The sequence below is a fragment of the Hydra vulgaris genome, chromosome 11 (genome assembly GCF_038396675.1).
Source record: "Hydra vulgaris chromosome 11, alternate assembly HydraT2T_AEP".
NCBI lineage: Eukaryota > Metazoa > Cnidaria > Hydrozoa > Anthoathecata > Hydridae > Hydra > Hydra vulgaris.
The window spans coordinates 44,843,037-44,864,945 of NC_088930.1; the positions used below are offsets into that span (position 1 = coordinate 44,843,037).

Below are 21,909 nucleotides of genomic sequence, written 5' to 3' on the forward strand. Positions count from 1 at the left end.
AGTTATATTTATTATTATTTTTTTCATGAATTGGTATTCGGTTATTAGCTAAATAGTTTGTAATACTTGGCTGAATACCAATTATAGTAAAAAAAAGTTGCCGAATATACCGAATAGTTGCCGAATAATTATCTCTAGTCTCAACAATAAAAAACAACTCCAACATCAATCCTAATTTTACTTACTCGCTTAGAACTTAACTAAGTTTTATTGATCAAAGAATAAAAGTAATTGACAGTCATTATAAAATAAAAGAAGATAAAAAAGTTGTCAAAAAAAAAAAAACTTTTATTTGATTGTCATAAAGTGTTAAAATAATGAACTTGTTTGTTTTCCCTAAAGTTGCTTACTAATCAAGTTGATATTGAAAAACACGTCATACCCAAACAAACGACAGATTTACTACTAGAAATGTTTTTCGGAATGCTCTGGGCATTTTTGCATGATGTATTACCAGGTACTTCAGTTAAACTTGTGTCAGCTGCAATTTACGCCAGAACATTATAAACATTACCAAGTTGATAGCAAAGAGGTTTCATAAAACTAATTTTACTAACTTTATTTAAAGCATCAATTTAATTATTGTGCTATTAATGTTTTGAAATACCTTATATATTCATGAATAATAATACTTTAAATATTGCATTGAATAAAAGTTTTATATTAATTTATTAATAAAAGAAAACGCGGTTAAGTCAATCTGTATTTTTGCTAATGAGATCCAGGCTCGAAACGAGCTTTGGACATATTTTCGCGTCACGGTAAGAAAGGAGGCGTGAACTTCTTGAGGCACCTAAATAACAAAACAAAACAAAACAAAACAAAAAAAACAAAAAAAAGCGCATCAGTCTGTATTTTTGCATGCGCTCTTCGCGTCCGGGCGTTCCTGTTGTTGCGTCGTTTTATTTCTTGATTAAATACTCGTACTGTCATACAACAGCAACATGGAGCTGACACAAATGCTATGTCACGTCTGCTGCCTGTTTTGCCTAATAATATTTAATTAAATCGCCTAATAATATGCATTATTAAATTTAAATAAATTGCCTGATAATATGTAACTTGACCGGCGTCGCTCCACTAAAAAAATTATTCGATCCATTTATTACATAAAAGACCAGCATTTTTTTTATTAAATTTTTTTCTATGTAGCAAATTTTTAAAGCCGTTTAAAAAACTTGCTGCCCTATGCGGATGCCTAATTTAAGCCTGTTTGGCAGTTTTTAATTTTTACCTTTTTCCATCTCAGCAATGAAGGTAGGATATCAAAAAGGTTTGAACTGAAAGCAATAAAAAACAATAAGAAAATATAAATCATTTTTATTGGAGAATCATGTATGTTTTAAAGTTTTTTTGTATTCTGAACTGATTTGTTTAGACTAACTTTTTCTTCGATGCAAAGAATAGTGCTTTAATTACGCAAAAATTAAACCTATTTAAAATGTTAACTCAAGTCAAAAGGAAAACATGCATTCTTGGTTTTCTAACAAAATTACATAATTAAAGAAATCTTAATCCAAAAAAGGCATGTTTTGACAAAGCTAAGATTTATTTATTATTTGATTTTTTATACTGTTTACTTTTCTTTTTAAAAATTTTATTTTGCGGGCATAAATTTAATTTGATGAGAAAACAATATCAAATTTTCTAAAGCCTGACTAACGTAGAATAGAAAATAAACTTATTGACTCGAATTTTTATTCGCCGCCTTCCCACCTTACCTTAAATGTATTTTGCTTTTTAAAATTGCAAAAAAATTTCAAATTTTAAGCAGGGTATACAAACAAATAAAAACAGAATTGCTGAATTTGATACAACATTTTCAATTTTAAAAAGTTCCGCTGCTAAGTTTTTACGATGAAAAGATATGTTTTTACTTGGCTCTTATGTTATTTTTCATTGAGCAAAGGGTTTTCGAAAAGCAGTTGCAGATTAGAACAAAACAAAGCTTATTGTTTAGATGAACTAAACAGTGAAGACTTGATGCTATTGCACCAAATTTTACCTAATTCTATTGGAGAGCTTTTTATTTCCTTTCAGAATATGCAGTCGTTTCAAACATGTAACTTTAAGAACTTTACAAACCTTACTGTTTTAAGTTTGACTTATAATCAGATGATAGATTTGCCGCAAAATATTTCGACGTGCTTACCATCTGTCAAGCGGCTTCTCCTAAACAACAACAAGTTTAAATCAATTTCTAAGCAGAGTTTTACGAGTTACAGAAATATTGAAGTTTTGCGTTTGCATAGAAACGAACTTCAAAAAATTCCACCAAAAACATTTCAAACGATGGAACGTTTACAAGAGCTTTGGCTGAACGGAAATAGTTTCACAACAATTGAAAGTAAATCATTTTATGGCCTTGATAAGCTTGAAACGCTCAATTTAGCAAACTGCGAATTAAAAGAAATAAACGACAACTTATTTTCAAAATTGAAATTTTTACGTTCTTTAAACTTGGAATATAATAATATTAACTTTGTTGGTAAACATGCTTTTCAAAATATAAAAATGCAGTATATAGATTTAAGCTCAAACAACATATCTACACTGTACGGAGAAACCTTTTGTGGTTCAACACTAACGCAATTAAACCTCGCAAACAACCCCATAGATTGCAGCTGTGAAGCGCTCTCAGCACTTCGGTTTTCATTAAACATTTTGGGTAAGTGTTCAAGCCCTGAAGCATTAAAAGGAGGTGAGCTCAACAAAACATTTCGTAATATAGAAAGCTGTAATTCTAACACGTTCTGTCATGAAGAAGTTAATCGTAAGTATCCATGGGTTGTTTTATGGATTGCTATGGCAACAATATGTTGTTTTATTGTTTTAACAGGAATATATTGTTGCTGCCAAAAAAGAATTTTAAGACGAAAGCAAAAGTTTATTATATTTGCTAATACAAATTTTGACGATTTTAGAAATTAACTGTATGAAAATATTATGAAAATCGCACACGTGTTTCTAAAAACCTTAAGAATGTAAAATAAAAAACTATGTTTTTTGTTTTGCTTTTTTGTTTTTCTTTTTTTCTACTTTATTACTTCAAACTTTATCTATTTTTTCAACAAAATCTATATTAGCAAATGTAGTATTAAATACAATATATTTGCTAAAAAAAAATTAAAATAATCAAAACAGCAAAATAAATGAAAAATTTGAACTAAATTGATATTTAAAAAATGTTCTTAATGATTTCAAAGTGGTTTAATCGCCAACCAAAAAATGAAACTTTAGTTAAACTTAAAAGATTAACTTGGTTTTTACGTTTGTTCCCCACTCCTAATCTAAGATTTGCTCATTTTTGTGTAAATATATTTCTTATTTTTTGTAAATTTATTTCTTATTTTTTGTAAATATATTTTTTATTTTCGGAAAAGTTTTTAACAAAAAATTGACGCTTTGAAAATTGAAAAAAAAATGTCGTTTTTAGTACACTAGAAGCGTTTCACCACCACCCACCAGCTGAAAAAATTGAGGTTGATTGCTCATTAGCACACACATACAAAAAAGAAAAAAAGAAAAAAAAAGTTGAAGTTGTGAAATTTAGTAGATTTTGTGGTAGATATTGAAGTAGATTTTGCGGGAGATAAAGGCGATTAAACAACAAAAAAAAAAGTTTAATGCCAACGGAAGATTTTAATAAATGTGATTAATGTTTAACTGTATTTTTGTTTTTGAAATGGACACGTTGTTGTTTTTTTTTTGTTTTTTTGCCGGGTAATAATATTTTTAAATAAATTTAAAGTATAAACAGTTCGAATTTTTTTTGAAACCATTTTTAGAATGAGTTATTAAATCTAATTTCCAAATATTTCAATTTTAATTTCTAAAGATTTTAATTTAAGTAATCATTTAAGTGCAAAAATACGCAATAAAAGACCTGAAGACAATATTTGATTTGTATTTCTAAAATTTAAGGTCTCTCCTAATCTTATTATTTCTTTTCAAATTATGCAAAAGCACTGAATATTTTTGAGTGTTATAGCACCGGTTATCATTTAGAAATGGAACCTCACTATTTTTCGAAGCAATGAAGAAACCATTAACTCGAGTGTAATTTAGAGAGAAGCAATTTTTTTCCTTTTTAATTGCACAGCCATTTAACTTTTTCACAGAAAATATTTATATATGGTAGTGCAAGACATTACCTTAAAAAAGTCATCTTTATTAATAATTGTATTTTTAGCGTTTAACAATCGTTTAACAAATCATCTAAAAAATCTTATAAAAATAAAAAGTTTTCTTTTTACTTTTTCCTTTTCAATGGTAAAAAAAAAAACGCGAAGGGTGCAAAAATTCGCGAAGGGTGCAAAAAAACGCGAATGGTGCAAAACTTTGACATATAGTTTGATAAGAATACAAAGCCTGATGTTAACCTAATGCCGGTTCATTAAGTAAGGATGCGGTTATTCGAAATTTTAAAGTAAAAACCGGTTTTTCAAATTTAGAATCAAGGAAGAGAGAAAATGAATTATCATTATTTTTTTTATAAAAAAAAAACGCTTTCTAAGAATGTGAATTCAATTTTTTATTATGATTATTTGAATTTTTTTTGTTATTTTGCCGTTTAATAATATAATATATAAAAGCAAATAAATAAACAAAACACACACACACATGAAAGTTCTATCCCAGTGAAAAAGCGCACATGGGATACGCGTGGATTTTTTCCATATGTAACCCATGTGGGGATTATTATTTTGTCCCATGTGGGTTTCATATGGTAAATCCCACATGGATTCCATATGGCAAATCCCATATGGGATACGCGTGGGTTTTTACCATATGTAACCCATATGGGGATTATTATTTTGTCCCATGTAGGTTTCATATGGTAAATCCCACATGGGTTTTATGTGGTAAATCCTACATGGGATATAGGTGGAAAATACTACATGTTATAGATCTTAAATGCCACATATTTTAATCCAAATGGTATAAAAGTAGTCAATACTAGACAAATGAAAGTCCGAATGCTTCTATAATAATTTTTAAAATTCTTTTAATTTAAAAATTACTTAAATAGTAATTTAAAATTAATCATCGAAGCTTTCAGAGAGGCTTAACTTAATCTGGTATTTGCTACTTTATCCCATTTGGTATTCAAAATGTGTAGCATTTTTGATCTTTTACATGTGATGTTTTTCACCTATAACCTATGTGGGATTTACCATAAATTATTAAGACGAAATTTTATAAAATTAAAAAACGTGTTGCAAAATGAATTTATTTTAAAATAAATGCTATTAATCAATACATCCAAAATGAATATTAAAAATATTATTTTTTCTTTTGCGATTTACACGCCGTTTTTTGGCGATTGAATTAATTAAATCGCTTCGGGTTGCATAATACCAAGGTTTTTAGTATCTTCTAACTTTCTTCAAACATTTTCTAAAAAAATAAATAAATACAAATATATATATATATATATATATATATATATATATATATATATATAGAGAGAGAGAGAGAGAGAGAGAGAGAGAGAGAGAGAGAGAGAGAGAGAGAGACAGAGAGGCAGAGAGAGAGAGAGAGAGAGAGAGAGAGAGAGAGAGAGAGAGAGAGAGAGAGAGAGAGAGAGAAAGAGAGCAATTTTAATAAGGAACCTTATTAGTCGAGCAATTTTAATTATTAGCCAGGTTGAAGTCATTAATGACTACAATATTTCACAAATAATTATTTCCTAATTTATTACTTACAATGACTAACGTATTATGGGTAATTGAACACATATTATGCGTAATGTGCTTGAACCCATGAGGAGAATCCTGAAAAAAAGTGATCAATTAGGATAAGTAGTTAAACAAAAAAACAAAAACAAAAATGTAAAAACCTACTTTTTCAATGATGTAGACGTTGGGTGCAATAGCCACTGGATGCAAAAGTATCTTTACTTTTTCGTCACACACACGGCCTTCTATAATAACAGGCCTTGACATCGCACAAAATGCCGTAAAAACTGAAGGCCGATTAAACTTTCACTTTTACTTATATTGATATATTTTTATATTAGGTAGGGTGTAATGGCAGTCTATGTTTTCTAATAATAATCTTAAGTAAAGACGGAAATATAAAAAGAAAACAAAAAAGTTGTTAAAAGATAATCATATTTTTCGTATTTCAAATTTCATTAAGAATATTTATGTAATATTAAATAGTATCAATAACAAGCAGAACCATAACAAAGTATATATCTATATATTAGAAAGATAACTGTATTTTTAATTTTTTTTTTGCTAAAAATGGTAACAATAAAAATCACCAACAATAAAAAACACCAACAAAAGTTGATTCAAGCAAAAAAAAAGTTTTATCAATATATCTCAACAGGGTAAATATATACAAATCCAAACATATTGAAAGACATATAGGCTAATGAGAAAATAAAAAACATAACTAGTAAATAGCATAATTAATTACAAAACTAATTTTCACATAATTTATGATAGCTTTAGTATTTTGGGAGTGGTAATTAGTGAGTAATTCTTTAGCAGAATATTAGAATATACTCTGCATTGTTTTTTTGTGATTTTAAATTAATATTTAGCAGTAATGAACTAAAACTGAGTAACACAAAATGTTCTGTATAAAGGGTCAGTAGCACCTTGAAAAAAAAAAAGCAAAATATTGACCATTAGAAAAGAGTATCAGAAGGAATTTCAAGTCCGCCTCTGTTTAGGCAATACAGATAACTTCCATATTTATAATAACAATTGGTAGAATCATTATAAATTTTTATTTTACTTTTTTGCACATAGCCAGCTATGTAAACTATAGCCACTAATGTAGATTTATTAACTGAGCTTTCAAGATCATGTATATTATCCAGAAGTTCTTTTTCATCAGTAGAAATATCTATAAAACAAATGTCACAAGTATGACCATCGATACCATCAACAGGAATGTCAAGTTGTAATATCAATTTAGTAAGTTGAATATTAATTTTTTCAAATACAGATTTAGCGTTTATAAAGTAAGTACCTCCAGATCCCTGTCAAAGCTTAGAAAAAGCTTTTTCAAGGGGATCTGTTGAAAACCAACCTAATAAGACAAACTTTGCTCCATTACTCAATAAAGTTTCTACAAGATCAACAAAGCCATAACATGAATGCGCTATTGCATTGCTAGTATCTAGCGTAAGCTGTTTTACACGCTTACCTGTAGGTTTCATAAAATTTGACAGTTCAGCAATATCTCGTAGCAGTTGTAACTGTTGATCACCAACTGAGTGGATTTCTTTGCATAATTCATTTCTAAACCGAATGCCAGCACCAGGTGCTTTGACATTAACAACATTCGAAAAAAAATTATTTTTTCAATAAATACAGCAGTACCTTCAAATGCTTTATTTTCAATCTCTGGATGCGTTCTTAATACAGCTACTGTTTTTTTGCAAAAAACAGACAAACAAAACTTTACAGATTGTCTCTCTATTGGTTTTGGATAAACTGATTGAGCTGTAAGTTTAGAGAGTTTAAAAAGACTATTGCACTCAGTTTTATATATAGTTTCTAAATCACTCCACTTAGCCAAAGCTAGTTCTTGATTGTTCAAAAATTGAAGTTCGTCAGTCTTTTTTGTCAACAAATTGTTTCGTATAGATTTTAAGAGATGCACATAATCATACAATCAATATATACCTGATGTTGTTAACCATGGTTTACTATCAACTGTTTTAAACATTCCAAAAAATCTTCGATTTACACGGTTACCATCAGTAATTATTACCAGTGTCTTACTATTTTCAATATTATTTATCGTATCAACAATTTGTTGACATTGAGCAAACTGAAATTCAGAGGAACAATTTGCAACAGGTTGAGCTCTACATATAAATTCTGGACCTCCAAAAAGACATTTAATCATAAATGATAAAATTGTTTTAGCTAACTTTTCAGGGTAGTTTACTGCTTGACCAAACAAAGCACCTCTTTGGTAAAGCAATGAAGCTTTGACATAGACCTCATCAATTAGTAGTGTGGAAATTCTTTTTAATGGATTTAAATTCATAAAAATACTATTTATAAAACTTAGGTCCTCCATTGAGCTTATTTTTGAAGTCAATCGTGTTAAAGTCCTTATACTTGGCAACTTGTAGTCAATACACAAACAATCATATAAACTTCGTTGTAGTTGTAATTGATATTGTAGTTGAAGTTGAGATAGTCCGACTTGCACAGAGATACACAGCATTTCAAAGGCATTTTTTAAGGTATTTAAAAAAACTAATCGTTAGTTTGACAATATTATTACCTTACAATGTTAACGCCTTGAACCTTACAACGTTATCGTCTTGAAGTTGCGCTATCTAATTTATAAACCAATCAAATTTTAAAGATTTATTAAAAAAGCGCGAACACAAACTTTCGTCTAATGTTAAAAGATGAAAATGTAAACACAGTATTAGGAATTGGCCTTCAGTTTAACAAATTTGTTGCGCGATGTCAAGGCCTGTTATTATAGAAGGCCGCGGTCACACATAATATAATATTCTGAAACTAATAAACAAACATCTAAATTTCTATAAGTAAATTTATTCTTTGATCATTGCCTTTATATCCTATCTTATTTTCATATCATAATCTATTATGGTATTATTTATATAACATATCACAACAATATTATTAAATTTGTGATGTTCAAATATCATATGAACATTCTCTAACATGTTCATATGATATTTGAATATAGTTCTTGAGTATATTATCTGCAAATAATTGACTGATGCAAGTTCAAATGTTGTCAAAAACCAAGCATGCATGCATGGGACACTGCAGTGTCCCACAAAGAAATGCTGGTTTGAAAGTCAAATTTTCTTTATTAAAAAAAAATATTAAAATAGGGGGGAGAAGGTTTCCGTAATTTTTTTTAGGCTCCAAAACTTTTAACTTTATATATAATAAGGTTCATAAAACTAAGGGACTTACGAAGTAAATTGAGGAACAAAAACAGGATATTTACAGAAACTTTTCAATTTTTAATCTGGAGTACCAGTGTAATTGGGAATTAAGTCGCTGGGTCCAGTATTCAAAGTAATATGATCTAAAGTAATATATAAATTAAATAAAATGCTTTAAAATGCATGCAGTTATACATACAACTCCTGACAGTTAACTATATGTATAACTAGTTATACATAAAATTTATTATATAAACTTATTTTCTAAGGTTATGCTTGAACAAATTAGTACCAATTAATTCAAATTCAAGATTTAGTTCAAGTTCAAGTTCTTATTTGTTCATTGTTTTTTCACTATTTTATATTTAATTGTTCAAATTTGTTAACTGGTACTAATTCTTACTACAGGAAGAATATTTATCATTGTTGAACGTGATTTTATTAGTAACTTAATTTTACTTTCAACATATTTTGACAACACCCTTTACATTTTAAATGATGATAGCTTTACTTTTCTATTGATGTTAAATTTATTACGTTTCAATAACTCAGATTGAATTTTACTGAATTATTGTAAGCTTTGTAAGAATTTGCTGTATATCAAATGGTGTTGTAAATAAAGTAAAAATTATATATATATATATATATATATATATATATATATATATATATATATATATATATATATATATATATATATATATATATATAGTATTTAGGCTATGCCAGTAGATAGAGGGGCAGTGTGAGTTTAACAATAATTAACAATGGGAGGGAATGTTGAGACAATAATGTCAATTAAAAAATTGAATTAAAAAAAAAAGTAAATTATTTTATTTAAAAAAAAGTAAAACAATTTATGCTAGCTTTAAGCAGGTTTTAGAGGTGTTTACACCAACAATGTGGTCTAAAAACTTCTTGCTTTTGTTGCTTAAAACTGTAGAGGATCATAGGAAAAACAATTTAAATTCAGAAATTAGCTTGCTTATCTGAAAGAACAATTTGTGTTTTTTTTTTAATTTTAGTACTGTTGAGAATAAACGTGTAATTGAACCGGAAAAAAATTGATGGTATATGCATTTTTTATATTATATTAACAATTCAGATATACCATCATAATATGATAACAAAAACTGACATCATTTTCAATGGGAGATGGCAAAAAATTGACTGAGTTTGATAAAGGGTGAAGGTGTTCAATAAACCTGGTCATCATCTGACATCATTATGCATAGATGATCCTATGATTTAGGTAAAATAAGTAATCAATTTGCCATATTTCTCTTTAGAAAGTGTAAGAAAAAAGCATTGTTATGCTGAGAACCTACCTATTGAGCAAGCTTTGACCACCTATTTTATAAATTTGAGAGACAGAAGTGGAAATGCGAATCGTAAAAGAACTAATAACAATGCTCTAAATTGATTTTAACTTTGTAGACTAACATTAATATAGTATTTAGAAATAATAAATGAAGTTTACATGATTTTTATAGTTTGTATTTATTTCCATTAATTATCAGTTGTCAGTCTCTATTTTATAAAATGAATTAAAAAACTATTTATTTATAGTATAATATTAATACATAAATACTAGTTTCCTAATGCTATTATCATCACAATGTTAATGGTATTCATTTTAAAGTGAAATTTTGTATCAATTTTATTGTTTTAATGTTGTATATATATATATATATATATATATATATATATATATATATATATATATATATATACATATTATTTTTACTTTATTTAAAACGACATTTGATATACAACAAACCCCTACAAAGCTTTTAATAATTCAGTTATGATACAATCTGAGTTATTGAAATGTAATAAATTTAACATCAATAGAAAAGTAAAGCTGTCATCATTTAAAATGTAAAGGGTGTTGTCAAAATATGTTGAAAATAAAATTAACAAATAAAATCACGTTCATCAATGATAAACATTCTTACTATAGTAAGAAATAGTACTAATTAACAAATTTGAACAAATAAATATAAAATTAACAAAAACAATGAATAAATAAGAACTTTAACTTGAACTTTAACTAAATCTTAAACTTGAATTAATTGGTACTAATTTGTTCAAGCATAACCTTAAAAAATAAGTTTCTATAACAAATTATATGTATAACTAGTTATACATATAGTTAACTATCAGGAGTTATATGTATAACTATATCAGGAATTATATGTATACCTATATCAGGAGTTATATGTATAACTATATCAGGAGTTATATGTATAACTATATGCATTTTAAAGTATACTATTTTATTTAAACATTACTTTAGATTATATTACTTTAAAAACTGGACCCAGAGGCTTTATTCCCAATAACACTGTGGTACTCGAGATTAAAAATTGAAAAGTTTTTGTTAATATCCTGTTTTTGTTCCTCAATGTAGTTTGTAAGTCCCTTAAGTCATAAGGACCTTATTATATCTAAAGTTAAAAGTTTTGGAGCATAATAAAAGTTACAGAAACTTATCTCCCCCACCACCACCACCCTATTTTTTTCTTTTTTAACAAAGAAAATTGGGAATTCTTTGACTTTCAAACCTGAACTTTTTTTGTGGGACACTGTAGTGTCCCATGCATGCATGCTTGGTTTTTGACAACATTTGAACTTTCATCAGTTAATTGTTAGCAGATAATATACTCAAGATCTATATTCAAATAACTATTATATTATCCTAATAATACGTCTATTTGCACAAATCTTAATCTTATTTCTATAAAGAAAGATAAACATTATTTGTGGTACTTATATACTTGCTTGCCATTCTCTATATTAATATAAAATATTTTCACACAATATAAATGTAACGCAATGCAATGTCGATTTAAAATTTTCTTTTTTTTTAGTTTTTTTTTAAAAGTTTTTTTTTTTAGTTTCCAGCTTTCAAATTAATTCCCATGCAAATCCCACATGAAACCCACGTGGGATTTCCCATGTGTGTAAATACCATATGGTTCCCACATGTAACCCATGTGGGATTACCCACATGGGTTTAAGGTGACAAATTTCCATACGGATACCACATGGGAAAATCCGTCCCACGTAAATCCCATCAATCCCACACGGAACCCACGCGGAACCCATGTGGGACGCGGTTTTATTTTTCACTGGGATATTGATGTCAACAACAATTATTTTGATTATAAAACAAATTTTCTATTAAAGTAATGAATGTGCTAAATATCTATCAAACTAAGGTAGAAGTAAAAACGGGGTAAGATGTCGAATGAGGAAAGTGGTTTTTCATATAACAACTCAACAAAAAAATTTAAAAATGAGTGAAAACGAAACTGTATTTATATCTTGTATTGTAAAATATCAATTGGTTTTTTAAAACGTTGTTAACGTAGTTTTTTACGCAAAATTTTTTTTTAGCGCTGAAAAATATACTTCAGTTTTGTTTATCGCGAATGGATGGTGTTTTTTCGTCACGTGCTTATTTTTTGTTACTTTATTTAAGTAGTTGGAAGTTTATAATACATCATTTTATAAGTTACGTTTTCAAAAACGATATAAAGAAATATAACACAAGAGAAATAGGAAAATTTAATATGCCATTCAAAAAAACAAAGGTTTCACTGTTTCCTATTTCATATCGTGGCGCCTAATTATACAACAAACTTGTAACAATATATAACAATAATCTAGATAATAAAAATTCATTGAAAATTTAGAAAGTTAAGTGAAAATTTAGAATCTAATCCTAAATTCAAACGTCTGTATTTTTTTAGCCAAAAACTAAAATTCTTACTACAACTAAAAAACTAAAATTTTTACTACAACTAAAAACTGTTCTTAAAAAAAATACTAATAATAATAGGCAAAAAATAACAAACAAAAAAAATAACAAACAATAACAAACAAAAATAACGAACAAATTTAAATTTAAATTAGATATCGTAAAATCATACTACTAATAAAATAAAGCCATGTGTACTATCCATAATAATATCTCTTTGAACTTTTTTTCAACCTGATCTATTCTACCTTTCTTTTAATGAACAATACCTGGAAATGTTTTTTACTAAAAAGGCTCGCTACATGAAATTGAGTATAAAGCCAATTTACATTTTGAAACAATACAGTAAGTGTCTGAACGTTTTGATGAGTATTTGTGATGCAATTTGTTAAAATAGGATTTAAATATTTTAGGAAAAAACTCTTTTTTTTCAAACATTGAAACTTGATATAACTTTATTTCATACATATTTTAAAGCTCTAAGAACAATTTGTACAAACATATCATATAGCATAATAAACTTATATAAACATATCATATTGAATTATCAACAAAGGTTGATAATTTTGTATAAACTTTTATAAAAGTCACTCGTAACGTGACTTTTACAGCGTTATAAAAATCACGTGACTTTTATAACGCTGGCTATCCGATTCAACTTTTAATTTTGATAACATGTTTTGATGTGACATTAAACGTATGCAACATTAACATTAAACGTAGCAGAATTTTTGTGAGGCTGTAATATACATTTGTAAGGAAATTAAAATTTCTGAGGCGAGGAAAGTAGTTTTAGATTGGGGGAAAAAAAAGTGAAAAATTCGTAAAAAGCTGCATGCATACTTATTTTAAAAGCATTTTTTATTAGTTGATGACCTAATGTTCGCGTTTTAATACTGTCTTTAAGCTTTTTTACATGTTTTTTTTTCATATCTACAACAAAAAACTATGCAAATACTGTAATCAATCTGAAATAATTATAAATTACATACACATCAATAAACTCAGTCACGTATAATTCAAACTTTACATAGTATGGGTGTTAAAAAACGAAGGTAAACTTAAGTAAACTCTCGAAAAGTTAAAACGTGTCCCAAAGCATATTTTGACCCATTTATTTAATTATTAAACTGCTATCATTTCAAAAAAATATATTGGTAATAATTTTAGACAAATTACACATTTAGAAAATATGGAAATATACAATTATCATAGCTGTTGTTTTTAATTACAAAAACAAAATAAATTAGCATAACATAATAAAAAAAATAATTCTTTTAAGTTTTTTGTTATCACTAAGATAACAATCAAAAAAATTTAAATACTCATTTTTTTTAAATATTCTATATTTGAAATAAATATTATCTATGACCTGCAGTTATATGCGCCTGGGTTTGTAAATTTGACGTAAAAAAAAAGACATTCATCAAGTATATAAATAAAATATTCAAATTAAATTTTAATTAACAGCATTAATTTAATTGATTTTAAGATTATTTTTATTGTTTAACAACAACAACAACAACAACAACAACAACAACAACAACAACAACAACAACAACAACAACAACAACAACAACAACAACAACAACAACAAATATTGTCATTCGTACCTTGACTTCCTAACAACTACTGTGTCAAGCAAGTGCGCAGCGGTATACAAAAATGAATAGTTCAATGGATGCAAAAATAAAGTATCAAATACAAAAACGAATCCTAAAAAATTAACTTTAGAATCGTCTAGTTATAACAAAGGAAAGACCATTTTGCTCTTCCTGATGCTATAAAAAGACCCGAGTTACAAAAATAATGAGTTACGTTTGAGATATCTCAAACTTAACTCATTGTTTTTGTAACTCGGGTCTTTTTATATCAGGAAAAGCAAAATGGTCCTTCCTTTGTTATAACTAGACGATTCTAAAGGTAATTTTTTAGGATGCAGAACAGCGAATTGCTGTTCTGCATTAAGGTGTTTATAAAGCTCACTTTAAACTAAAATTGATTTAAAACTAAATAAATTAAAAAAATAATTAAAATAAATAAAACTAAATAAATTAAAAAAATAATTAAAATAAATAAAACTAAATAAATTTATTACATTAACGACATTTATATACTTTTATCTCACACAGGTGATTATCAGTTTTCAGTTTATTATCTAGGGTTTAGACCATAAATAGTAGCACATTTATTAGCCTATTTTTTCTTTTTATATTGCCCGTACTATCATTTTTGATCATTTTTCTTATTGTTTTGTTATCTACTTATTTTATTTTATTGTTTTTGTAAGGTGCGATAATTTTAGCCATGGTTGCCTTTAATGAACCAGCGGATCTATATTGACTTGTTTAGTCATTGACTAAACATTGTTTCATCATTTGTTTAGGATGAATAGAGCGTGAGTTATTGTTCACCCTATCCCTTAGACCTAACATTCCTTCTGCAGAACAGTCTTTACATTCATTTATGATTCTCACTCAATGACATCATCTACAATCTGTTTTTATTTTCACATCTCCCAGGTCTACGTAACTGGACGGCTCCGTTGGTCACTTTTTGCGACCATTGTGTCGCATAAACAAACAAAAAATAGTTAAAATAAATAAAACTAAATAAATTAAATTGATTTATTGTTAAAATGACTCTTATTTATGATATTATAAATTATTTAAACGATGATAAAAAAATTCCACATTTACATTCTTTTACAAGAAAAATTACCTCTATCATCATTACCTGTTTTGCCAATGATGGTGGAGCCTTTAAAAGCTTTTAAATTAGTTTTAAATAAATGAAAAGTTTGTATTTGTATTAAATTACTTTTTAAAAAAATGTTGTATTAAATTATTCAAAAAAAAAATGGTTGGTATTTTATTTTCGAATGAAATGCATTTGCAGAAATGTATTCAGTAAATATATTCATTACATTTTTGTAAATACGTTTCATTTAACATTCAAGTACAATGTGAATCTAGTTATGATATTGTGGTTTATCCTCCTCCGGCTTATTGCCACATAGAGGCAACAAACCAAGACCTGCGAAGACGAGTTCAGCTCACTAAAGAGCGTCATAACTCGCTTCGACAGACCAAGAGTAAGTAAGTTTAAGAAAAACGAAGAACATTAGAGTGACAGTCTGTAGAAGTTGAGTTAGAGAGATAGCCTTTAGATAGCAGTCAGATATTGCACTGGATGTTAGAATGGGCAACTATAAATTAATCGCTTACAACTAATTAATGTATTTAATCTAGTTTCCCTTCCTCCAAAGTAATTTAACAGCTTTTATGGGCTCAATACCTCCAGCTTTTTACTTTTTTACAACCACTGTAGTTGTGGTAGATTATAGGTTTGTATGTTAGGTTCTAGGTAGGTTTGTAGTAGGTTGGTTTAAAAAGAAAATAGCAATTTTTTTTAAAAGTACTCTTGTTTTCATGATATCTGTCTGGTCCACAAACTAAAATTGTTTTTCTTTGAAGTTATAGAAAGTTTATCAATTTTAAAATTTGACTTTAACATTAATAAACTTAAAATCAAATTTAAAATTTGATTTTAAAATTGATCGATTTTAAGATTTAATGTAGATTTTTTTCAACATTCATTGCTGCTGACAATCATTCTAAAGGATGTAGATTCATTTCTGCTGACAATCATTCCACAGTATTTAGGCATTCAATTAAATGCTTTGGAAATAGTTGATATCATTTTGTTTTTACCATGAAAACATAGTTTACCTTATGTAAGATAAGTCTTTAGCTCTTGAAAGATATTCAAACAAACTATATTGCTTTTGCTATTGATAAGAGCAATAAACCTGAATTCTTTCGTTTTTTTTAAATGAAAGTAGTTTTCTTTATTGGTTTAAGTGAAGTTGAGTCTAAAGAGAAGATACTTTAAAATAAATCTAAATATTTATTTGAAAGAAGATATAAATTACGGTTGAATATTAAATTAGCATACGATCAAAATCTTTTATGTGAAATTAGTTTTGAAAAAGATTTTCAAAAGACTTATTTAGACAATAATACCAAGGAGATGGCAACCTAAATTTTGGGTCATTTTATGAAAAAAAGCTCTCTATAAAATTTAAAGTAAGCATTAGCATAGAGTTTACAAACTTGCTCTCTAGATGAAGGGTCATAAATATCACATAGCTTTGCTAAACTAAATCCAGGCTTCGTAAAAATTGTTTTTAAACTAATATTTTATGAGCTTTTAAGCTCCGAAAAATGAATTTTATTTTACCTCCACATTTTAGGAGAATTTCTAAAGTGTTCTTATAAAACTTCTAAAGTGTGAGGGTGGAACAATCTTCATGTTTCATTAGCATTTTAATAGTGCTATAATATTTGTTAATACAATAGCTATAAATATATACTTCAACAATAAGCAAATCATTTTCAATATTGAAAAAGAAAAGACGAGATTGTTGCATTAAATCTAAAGGATTTAAAGCAACTATCTCGCTATTTGTTGTCTAACTATGATATACTTAAAAAATTTTATCATATATTTTTATATATAATTAAAATTATTTCAGCATTTTCTTTAAAAAATCTTATATTTAAAAAATATATTATATTTTAAAAAAATAGCGTGCAAAAACGTATATGGGAAAAGGGGGAGTGGGAGGATTTAAAATAAAAGTATGCGCACACTAATTAAAAAAAAGTTCCTTGGTAATGTTTGATTTTCTGATTTATCACAATTAACAAGTACTTATAAATAACTAAATGTTTTTGAGCAAGTAATAACTTCTTTGAAAAAAACAAAACAAAAAAAAAACAAAAAATGTCATATCATTGTCCATAATTCGCTGCTAATCAATAGAAAAGTTAATTTTCTGACTTAAGATCTTTGTTTACCAACATAAATAGATGCATAGTATAGAGAAGGGGGTTACATTCCCCCTTATGCACACACATGCCACTCCTTATACCCTGGCCCTGAGTAAGGCAGACGTGTATTTCAGGCAACTCTGTTTTTGATTTCTTAGAATTTGTTTTCAATATTACTCATCTCGTGTAAGACTCGTTTTTTACCAACTTACTGATGATGAGTGTTTTATAAATATTTTCATAAATATACCAATTAAATTATACTAATACTTAAATATTAAAAAATATACAAATAATAAGTATTATTACTAAAGTATTAATAAATAAATATTTTTAAAATATTTGAAATAAGTTTTACTAATAATTAAGGATTTTCATAATAACAATTAAGTAATACTAACAATTAATTAAATATTCTAAATAAAATATATATTTAGCAAGTTAAAATAAACAATGTTTAATAAAACACATCTTTCATAAAACACATTTACAGAGACTTCGATTTCTATGCTTATTAATTTTAAAATGTTAAAATTAGATTTAGATATATTCCTTTATCTAAATTAAATGTCTTATATAAGCCAAAAATGACCCATAGCTCACATGCACTGGTAATCAAATAGAAGAAAAATATTAGAAAACAGCCATGTCTTATCATTATGTATTGTCTTTATAAGCTTAAGCAGCCATAGGGTGTTAACTGATTGGGGTAACGATTACAGCACCGGTTAGCGCAAAACCTATAAATTTTTGAATGTTCTGTTAAACAGATTGTATTTGGCATTTAATGCCACATACATTTTATTTAATGAAACATTTAATTTATTCACTTAATTTTTTTTCTTTTCTTTGTCGTATAATTTACAATGAGATATATGAAACAAATATCCAAAGCAAGAAGAAAACATATACCATCTTATCGCCGAGCCCCGTTTACATTATCGTGTTTAATTAATAATTCTATTTAAAAATGAACAATCAAACAAAAAAGGAAAAGAAATTAATTAAACAACAATCCAATCCACGCAGATATTCCAAACGCTAAATTGTGTGATAATATATTAAAAATAAAACAATACCTTAAATTTTTCTATTTTAATACGAAATAAAAAAAAAGTCAGTTGATCAAAACAAAAATAAGTGAGTAGTGATGACTTGACCTCAGTTATTTTAGTTTCTGATCTTTTTTTAGAAGAAATATTTAAATTCGAAGTTTTTTTTAATACGAAATGTTAGCGTTCTCTTTGGAAATTTTCAAAAGAGAAGTTTAAAAAAGTTTTGTTTTTAACAAAATTTTGTTAGAAATTTTTCCACAATAACAAATTTACCATTTGAAAAATTTGTGTTCTATTTATAAAAAATTTTGGTAAAGCAAGAGTAAAAGATATTACGAGAAATTAAAATGATATATATATATATATATATATATATATATATATATATATATATATATATATATATATATATATATATGCACAAAAATACACACATGCACACACACACACATACGCAAATAGAAATGTATAGATATATAACATAGTTTAGAACTTGTCTAAATTTGTAACTTTTATTAATGACTAATTATTCAGCGGAAATGTGCCTGTGTATTATATATGAGTTTAATTTATAAGAGATCTTTAGCACGTTATTTAACGCCCCTCCTAATAAATTAGTTGAAAAACGGAAGGAAACGCAAAAAAAAAATTGATAAATTTAAAATCTTTTATAATTTATGTGTTGTCATTTAGAATCGCCACTCCCCTTGCTTGTTCGTAAATTAAGAAAAAAGTAAAAGTATGAAAAATTATTGAAGTAAGATAGAGGTGTTTTATCAATCATTTTGACTAAATCCTGTCCAAACTCACATTTGGTATACGTTTTTTTCGATACTGCAGCTATAACAATTTAGTATATATATATATATATATATATATATATATATATATATATATATATATATATATATATATATATATATATATATATATATATATATATATATATATATATATATATATATATATATATATATATAAATTAGTAAAAACACTTATCTAATTTTTTCCTTCGCCATTAGTAGGTTCATCAGGAAGCTTTCTGATGAACCTACTGATGGCGAAGGAAAAAATTAGATAAGTGTTCTTACTAATTTATATATATATATATATATATATATATATATATATATATATATATATATATATATATATATATATATATATATATATGTATATATATATATATAAATATATATATATATGTATAAATATATATATATATATATATATATATATATATATATATATATATATATATATATATATATATATATATATACACACGTCTGAATATATAAATTTATATATATATATACATATATTTATATATATATATATATATATATATATATACATATATACATATATATATATATATATATATATATATATATATATATATATATATATATATATATATATATATATATATATATATATATATATAAATTTATATATTCAGACGTGTATATATTGATAAAAGATTTTATGAATCAAATTTATTAAAATCGGAAGTAAGATAATTCGTTTCAAGATTTTCGTTTTGTTTGTTTTTTAAATGAATTAAATAACGTGTTGAAGAAAAAATAGTTCGCTAATTGATTGCTTATTGTACGATTGATTGCATATTGTTTTGATTTGAAATAATTACGCCTTAAACAATAAATATATATAAATAATGATAGAAACAATGAAACCCGTCGAAGATTTCTATAGTTTCAATCAGCATAATTCTTTGAGATAAAAATCAGCTCTTTAAAATATTAAAGACATCCCGATATTAATCTCCAGTGTCAATTATGTAAGCTATGAACCTCGCGTAACCTATGAGTTGCGTTAAATGTGTATTACGTAAATGAAATTGAGCTATTAATTTATATTGGAATTCTATGTGTCACTTATAAAATGAATTTCCAACAAATAAGCAGCTCACATGTATTTCAACAACCGACTAGCATCTTACTCTCCAAAATGCCAAAAGCTTTTCTAATAAAAAGAGAATCATGCTGTTTAGTTAACGGCTCGTGTATTTTACAAACGTCTCCAAACCAACAAGACACCACATATGATCAATGTAAGTCTATAACTGCATATTGTTATTCAATAACTTTTAAAATATTATTTGAACAATTTGTTTCTGCAAATATTTTTAAGTAATATTTATTACTTCTAACTTAAAATTTTAGTACTTGCATCCGGTGAGTTTGCACCTAATGAAGCTTGTAATAAACCATGTCAATGGAATGTAAACTTTACAGTAAAAGCCGAGAATATTTGTAAATTTAGTGGCCTCAAAATAAATAGTGCCAAAACAAATTCGAGTTTTAGCATTAAAGACATTTTACTAATGGATAAAAACAACGATCTACATAAAGAAAAAACAAAAACTTTGTTTGGTGTTCAAAATTGTTACCAGTACCATAGTCTATCGTCTGATGAACTTATTCCATCTCCACAAGCTAGCATTTTGAGCATAGAAGAAGACAACGAAGAAATTTGTTCTTCTATTTATCCTGAAAATACAACCAAGATCTTTTTTCCAAAAATAAACAATTCTTTAAACATTATAAACACTTTTCGTCAGTATCAGTGCGAGATTTGTCTCAAACAATTTCAAAGGTCAAGTAGTTTGTCTAATCACCGTCTTATTCATAAAAACAATAAATCCTATCGATGTAAACAATGCGGTACTTGTTTCCTTCGTAAATCGGACTTAGAAAAGCACACTATTATTCATAGTGGAAACAAACCATATCAATGTCTCACTTGCGGAAAACGATTTAGTCAATCTTCAAATATGTTAACGCACCAGCGCAGACATACAGGTGTCAGGCCCTACTCTTGCAGTTTTTGTGGAAAATGTTTTTATCGAAAAGTCGATGTAAGAAGACACGCCACTATACATAGAGCACATTAGACAATTTCTGATTGTTATTTTTAATAGTTTGGATAAGCTTACCTAAAAATACACATATACGCACATAAGTTATAAACTAAAAAATACTAAATTATTTTGTAAAAACAAGATGTTGTTTTATTTGTCGGCTCATTCCATTTGTTCGAGTTTCTCAAAAATTTAGTAACTATCTTAAAGCTTAATTAAATATAAATTTATTCACTTATTTAAATTATTGTTATTATTATTTTTAAATTATTGTGCACTTATGGTAAATTATACTGCAAGGTATATTTAATATATGAACTGTTCAATCACGCGATATTAATTAATTTGTTATGATCAAGTTCAATTATCGCTACATCGACTATTAGATTTCCATAGAGTAACGGAAAAGAAGCCGTTATATCGCATTTACTTTGCGATAAGCTAACTCTGTTTTCGAT

At 26.7% G+C, this 21,909-nt stretch overlaps 2 protein-coding genes and 1 long non-coding RNA gene across 4 annotated transcripts; 2 read left to right on the plus strand and 1 right to left on the minus strand.

Annotated features, from left to right (window-relative positions):
- Nucleotides 1-1,636: 1,636 nt before the first annotated feature.
- Nucleotides 1,637-2,956, plus strand: LOC105847914 (chondroadherin). The gene has a single exon (XM_065808954.1). The coding sequence runs from the start codon at nt 1,858-1,860 to the stop codon at nt 2,929-2,931; it is 1,074 nt and encodes a 357-aa protein (XP_065665026.1). The 5' UTR covers nt 1,637-1,857; the 3' UTR covers nt 2,932-2,956.
- A 2,271-nt stretch (nt 2,957-5,227) lies between these two features.
- LOC136086691 (uncharacterized) lies at nt 5,228-12,039 on the minus strand. 2 transcript variants are annotated; one of them, XR_010641516.1, is made up of 4 exons: nt 11,681-12,039; nt 5,847-8,313; nt 5,709-5,777; nt 5,238-5,400 (listed from the first exon to the last, which is right to left on the minus strand). It is a non-coding gene; the product is annotated as an uncharacterized LOC136086691 (long non-coding RNA). The 2 variants fall into 2 exon arrangements; XR_010641515.1 differs by lacking the exon at nt 11,681-12,039 and having other exon boundaries at nt 5,228-5,400; nt 5,847-9,387.
- An 8,348-nt stretch (nt 12,040-20,387) lies between these two features.
- On the plus strand, nt 20,388-21,592 carry LOC105847942 (zinc finger protein Gfi-1b). Its single transcript, XM_065808956.1, has 2 exons — nt 20,388-20,641; nt 20,754-21,592. The coding sequence occupies exons 1-2, from the start codon at nt 20,473-20,475 to the stop codon at nt 21,482-21,484; spliced, it is 900 nt and encodes a 299-aa protein (XP_065665028.1). The 5' UTR covers nt 20,388-20,472; the 3' UTR covers nt 21,485-21,592.
- The last annotated feature ends 317 nt before the right edge of the window (nt 21,593-21,909 follow it).